The sequence below is a fragment of the Physella acuta genome, unplaced genomic scaffold (genome assembly GCF_028476545.2).
Source record: "Physella acuta isolate Inbredline_101_S28 unplaced genomic scaffold, ASM2847654v3 ptg000374l, whole genome shotgun sequence".
NCBI lineage: Eukaryota > Metazoa > Mollusca > Gastropoda > Physidae > Physella > Physella acuta.
Window position 1 is genome coordinate 687,407 of NW_026731893.1, and position 6,756 is coordinate 694,162.

The 6,756-nt window shown below is 35.7% G+C and overlaps 1 protein-coding gene across 1 annotated transcript; it reads right to left on the reverse strand.

Annotated features, from left to right (window-relative positions):
* Positions 1 to 5,216: 5,216 nt before the first annotated feature.
* LOC131941850 (uncharacterized) lies at positions 5,217 to 6,368 on the reverse strand. The gene has a single exon (XM_059301413.1). It carries the CDS (start codon positions 6,366 to 6,368, stop codon positions 5,217 to 5,219), a length of 1,152 nt encoding a protein of 383 aa, XP_059157396.1.
* Between the last annotated feature and the right edge of the window lie 388 nt (positions 6,369 to 6,756).

Genomic DNA, 6,756 nt, shown 5'->3' on the forward strand with positions numbered 1-6,756 from the left:
CTAGTGTAAGCCTTGCTAGGGGGGATGCCTACACTATCTACCCTTCCCTAGGCTTAACTAATATCTGTCTGATCAGTGCAACCGTAGTAGAACCCACGGTGGTTAAACCCTAACCTTAATCTTAAGCTAAAAATAAAACAATAAACGCTTAACAATTTACAGAATTTATTGCATGAAATAAAATGGAAGAAAAAAAAAGTAAACATTAAGTCATATTCAAAACATCCTAATTCAACACTAAACCACCACTGAACAAACACAACTCTACGCTCGATGAGATATTGTGTACCTTTGGTGCCTCGGTTAGTCTAGGCTCTGAACACACAGACAACCTTCAAATACCTTCACGCATGAGGCGCGCCAAGCGCCCACACAGAAACTGACCCGATCTACATTCTCGACTCGGGTCAATAGAAAGAAAACTCCGAGCGGTCAGTTTATATACCCGCCTCGGGCGGAATGGGAAACCCCGTAGCCGCTGACCATTTGACTATTCACGCACAGATTCGCACACAATAAAATAATACAAAAATAAATCATCCATTCACCCACTCACATTAGCACATTAACACGTAGACTTACCGACATATTGGGAAAATTTAACTCCCAATTATTACTTAGGCCTAGTGAAGGATGTTACCGAAAATATCAAATCCCTATATTACATTATCCGTTAACGTATACATTGCATGTAAATGAATTAGTAATTTTGCAGCATGTGTTGAGAGGTCTTCTAAATTTTTGTGGACGTCCACAATAAGCACAATAAGGGAGGGGGGGGGGTGTGGGTCAAATGTTTTAAGACGTTTTATTTTCGAAAAACATCCAGATGATGTTATGACATTAAACTGAATTAGATCTTAAGTCGGCATTCAATATGGTATTTTCCTCAGCCATTGATATAAAATTAAGTTTTTCTGATTTTAATGTCAGAGAATCACAAATTTAATTGTGTCAATTTTGAATTACTAAAAAATCGTCATTTGGAAGGAGGGGGGGGGGGGGGGACTTGGGGTTGGGGGAGGGGGGGGGTGTTGGGGGGTGGAGGAGTGCGGGTCGATGTGGATGCCCACATGCGGAACTAAAACACAAAGCACTTACTTTAAAAATTAAATTTAAAAAGTGCATATAAAATGTAGATTATACATTAAATCGGCAGTTCTTGTGGCAAATGTATCAGAAATGTTTTCAGTCTTTTCATTTTCCACAAGAGGTTATAGCTTTAAACGATTTAGATCTAAAGTCGGCATGCTTGATATTATTTTCCTCAGCCTTTGTCAAGAAACTAAGTTTTTTTCTGATTTTAATTTTATAGAATCACAAATTAAATGTATCAATTTTGAATTACAAAAAAAAAAAAAAAAAAACACGTCTTTTTGGATGCGTGTTGGGGGGGGGGGGGGGGGAGGTGTGGTCTAAAAATTACAAATATTTTTGGACATCATAAATGGATGACTCCTAACTTAAGAATTTTTCTTAAGAAGTTTTCTCGATAACTGTTACTTTTACTTTACAAAACGTATTGTTAAATGTTGCACATATAAAAGTAATATACTTTTTTTTGCCTTAAAGCTAAGATTTCAAATGTGTATTTTTTATGCAGCACAACATATTTTTTTTTCGAAAACAGTCATTTATACTTTACAAAAGGTATTGTTTTATTTGAATATAAAGTAGTAGTAATATATACATTGTTATGTCTTAATGCAAATCTATTAATTTGTATGTAGCATAACTTGCATATTTTTTCTCGAAAACCATTACTTGTAATTTTCACTAGTGTTTGATATTTTAATGTAATACAAATTACAATGTTTTGCCTTAATGCATAGCTTTTGATCTTTCATGTAGCACAGCTGCTATTTTTCTTCTCAATAACTTTTATTGGTACTTTGCAATACGATTTGTTTAAAGTTAGATATAAAAAAGTCATATTATAAACATCAAAAGTTGTAGTCGTTAAGGAAAAATGCGCAAGAAATAAATCACCGAAATTCTGATTTTTCATCATAATGTGTTTCTTGCACTTTTGGATTCTTTGTCCATTTCTGAACTGAGAAAGTAATAACTTAAATGAGGGAAAAAAAAAGAAAGTTTAATATATTTTTAATGAACCTTCATATGAAAAAAAATGATCGCATTTTTCTAATATTACACGTTCACTAAGAAATGTTTGACATCAACCATCACGTTGTATTTGGCGTTATTGGAAAGATAGATCTCTCAAGTAATCGTTAATTATAATATCCGACCAAATCGAACACACAAAGCATTCAACTTGCTTTATAATCCACACAGGAATGGTATTCTCCTGGCCTAGATTTTGCTAGTTTTCCGGTTTTTCTCAGTTTTTTACAATAAAAAGGGTACTGCTTTTTAAAAATCTGTGATACTATTCCCACCATACTGTCAGTACTTCTTCTAAAGGTAATCATACAACTTTGGTCACGAGGGAATTGAGTTGGCTTTGATAGAAACAAATTTTATGATAAAAAATATGCAACTTTTTCAAATTTTTGAATACTAAGAATTGTGAAATTTTTCGGACCTTGTTGAATTCAGACCAGTAGCTCTTTCAAAATGATGTCGAGACATAAGTTTTAATATGTACTGAAATATAAGCAGTGTAAATTTGATTGTTTACAATTAAAAAGAATAAAAAACCGTAGCGTTTTTAAAAGTGCCGAAACATTCAAAATGGTTGATATTTTTTTTTCTGGTTTCCATGACAACCTACATTGTTTTAAACTTTGTTTTGCTGTTTAGTACTTTTTTATGTTCAGAACATGACAGAAGTATTTAAAATTCTTCAGATGTTAAATTGTAAAAAATAGGAAAAAAAAACTAAGCCTGTCCCTCTAAATCTATAAACGTTACTTAACTACATGTGTTTCTATGTTTTATTACAGATAATTTTTTATGTTTAAATACACATGAATATAATTATGAAATGTAAAATTCATTAGGTATTACCTTTTTACTTGAGTATATGTCGTTCGTGTTCTATTTACGCTAACACAGATTTATATCCGGCATATTTATTTGACATAATAATTTCTCTTGGACACCTTGTCATCGGTTAAAAAAAAATTTGGTGTGAAACACAAACTATTTTTTAAAGGTTTTCTTTCTATATATATGAAAATGTGATCAATATTTTTACAAAAAGAATGTATGTTTGTCAATGTCCATTTATAGTTATTAAATCTATTTGAACACCGGAAAAAATACTATACCTAATCAATTTCATAGAACGAGCCGGCCCGCGGCATAACATACGTCGCTATTTAGTTGTTTTTTCTACTTTTCAGTAATTCATAATTTGTGAATTCAACAGTACCAACGCTGCCACTGAAAATATTTCTTTAAAACACTATAAGTAGCTCGTTAAGGACCATAACCCCCCTTCCTCTTCACCCCCCACGTTTAAAATCGTTGGCTCTGCTTGTAAACATTTAGAGTGAACACAGCTCACTAAAACCATGTAGGGGTGGGGAGGTAGGGAGCGCGTTTACAGCTTGTTTTCTAGGCGCGTTTGCAGCTTGCTTTCTAGCGGCTCCCAGAAGAGAATTATATATATAGATGTTAAATTGGTGTTTAATTCAATCCTGTGGTCAATGTGATTTTATCAATAAGTGTATGTAATAAAATGGCTCTATTTATCTCTACATTTTCACGAGTTTTATTTATGTAGAATGATTTTAAAAACTTCTATCTTCTTCTTCTTCTTCGTTCTTAATTTTTAGTGTTGGAAGGAATCGAGCCCAATCTGCCAGAGGGTTTGAACTCGAGACTTTTTTCAAATTTATCAACCATGAACTTTGCCGACTCGACCATGCTTCCATCACAATTAAGGATTACGTGTCAACTGGTTATGCGCCATTGAGGCCATTGACTCCGATTTCAGCCTGCTTTTCTTTTTGGATTTGCTTCCATAGCCTTTGTACAACCAAGAACAAACTACAAGGCAGCAGTTGTTTAGTTTTGGAGTTGTCTCTCCTAGAAGAGTGGCTGTCCCCAGCTAACGAGCCTCATCTGCCCGAGGGTTCGAACTCGAGACTTTTCGGTTTAGCAACCATGAGCTTTACCGACTCGACCACGCCGACCCCCCCCCCCCCCCCCCCCGAGGGTTCGAACTCGAGACTTTTCGGTTTCTATTTATCTTCATATTTTTACGAGTTTTATTTACGTAGAATGATTTTAAAAAACTTTATTTATTGCCGTCTTTGGTGTGAGTTCGCTGATGTAGAACATTGAGTAGTTTATGTACACACCATCAGAGGCGTAGCGAACGGGGGCATGGGGTGACACCACAAATTGCGCACAAATTGACACCATAAAGCGGAACGGTAAGGGAGGGTAAGATTACGTAGTTAGTCAAATTTGAACGAAAACAGACTGACAGCTCGTTAGCTGGGAAGATCAAACCACCAAGGGGAGAAAACTCGGAAATCAAACTTGATTGGACCCCGTTAAGCTATACGATTACAAACATTGAATTCCTTCTTTCTTCTTCTTCTTTGTTTTTAATTTGTAGTGTTAGGCGGTATTTTCCTTTAACACAATTCGAACAGATATGCGACGTATTGACTCCGATTTCAGCCTGCTTTTTACAAGCTTTTATTTAGTTCGCAATTTTAGTGACAAAAGCTTTTATGAAAGAAATCAGATTCATTCTATTTTTCCATTGCATTAAAAAAACTTTTCGCAATAAAGATTTTGTATGTTTGTTTTATATAAAATAGTAGAAATGAAGCGAAAATGATAGGAGAATTGTTCCTGTGGGCGGTGTGAGACGTTAATGGAGCAAAACAGAAACAGACAGATGTTTTTAAAAAAATGTTTATAATTTACATTAATAAATGTAATGCAAAGTATTACAAAAAATTCATCATTGGCTGCTATGTAAATCAACCACAAACTATTCAAATGGCCTCAGGATCAAAAACTAAACTGCTGATTGTAAAAGTGTTCGACCTGTTTCTTTAATTTCTAATCAAAAACTAAACTGCTGATTGTAAAAGTGTTCGACCTGTTTCTTTAAACTCTAATCAAAAACTCAACTGCTGATTGTAAAAGTTTTCAACCTGTTTCTTTAATCTCTAATCAAAAACTAAACTGCTGATTGTAAAAGTTTTCAACCTGTTTCTTTAATCTCTAATCAAAAACTAAACTGCTGATTGTAAAATGTTTCGACCTGTTTCTTTAATCTCTAATCAAAACCTAAACTGCTGATTGTAAAATGTTTCGACCTGTTTCTTTAGATCACGTGTCTGATCTTCTAGAAACTTCAGCTTGTCCGTACCCCTGGCCTCATCAACGATCGCGGTCAACAGACATTCGGCCTTGACCTTCAGCTCCAACAGGGACTCCTCGCGTGACCGCAGCTTCATGACGTCATTGCCCAACCGCCGGATCTGTTCGATAACTGGATTCTCCAGTGTTTCTTTCAAGTGCTGGAATGTCTGGCTGTCTATGGTGACATTGGTCGTTGTATACCGGAATCCTTGTGCTGCATCTCGCACGATGTCAAGCATATTTGAACTACACGTCACATTTTGTAATGCATTCATTAAAACGTCAATGGTCGTGTTAAGTTCCACAACTGGGGACTGCAGCAGATTCAAACCTCGTTTCAAATCATCCAGACGGTGTTTTAGTTTTGTATTCAACTCAGTAAAACAATGGTTTAGTAGCAACAGCTTCCTTTTTGGTTCGCTATTCGCAAAATCTCTGCGAGTGTAAGATAATGTAATCCTTGCTTGAATTTGTATTAGTGTTTTCACCATTCTGTTTTTATCGGCTAAGGTGCCTTTATTGTTGAATAGCACTGCTCGATGCTGACATTCATTAAACAAGTCTCCTAAAGGCCCTTCTTGATTTACACACCAAGAATCAAAACTCACATCACCATTACGAGATTGGAACTCATCCCCGTGCGTCATAATAACGATACAGAAGTCTTTAATGATATTCTCTCCAAAAATATCTTTAAGAATGCTAACAATTTTCGCGTCTTCACTCGTGAAGATTTCCCCATACTTCACAACAAGCAGCAAAGCATGGAACTCAGAACAGAAGCTATTTATAGCTTCCGTCATGTTCTTGCACGTGCATCTCACGCTGTCAATCAAATCTAGATCGGTATCCATCAACCCCGGCGTGTCGACGATGTTAAGGAGAATGTTGTCGATTCTTTTGGCGTGCAGCTCCACGTGTTTAGTGCAAGCCGTGGTGTTGTTGGTGTGTTTAAACACATTCGAGCCCACGATTGTGTTACCCGATGAGCTTTTGCCGACTCCGGTTTTTCCGATTAAAAGACAGTTGAGCGTGTCCCGGTTAGTGGGAGTTGATGTAGATGCTCCCATGGCTACCTGCAACGGTATAGAACAATTAATCTACATGTAGCTACCTGCAACATTAGAGAACAATTAATATACGAATGGCTACCTGCAAGATTAAATTAATTGATATACATATGGCTACCTAAAAGAGTGGAGAATAATTGATATACGTATGCCTTCCTGAATCGTTAGATTAATTGATATTCAAATGGCCACAAGCAACATTAGAGAACAATTATTATACGAATGGCTACCTGCAAGATTAAATTAATTGATATACATATGGCTACCTAAAAGAGTGGAGAATAATTGATATACGTATGCCTTCCTGAATCTTTAGATTAATTGATATTCAAATGGCCACAAGCAACATTAGAGAACAATTAATATACGAATGGCTACCTGCAAGATT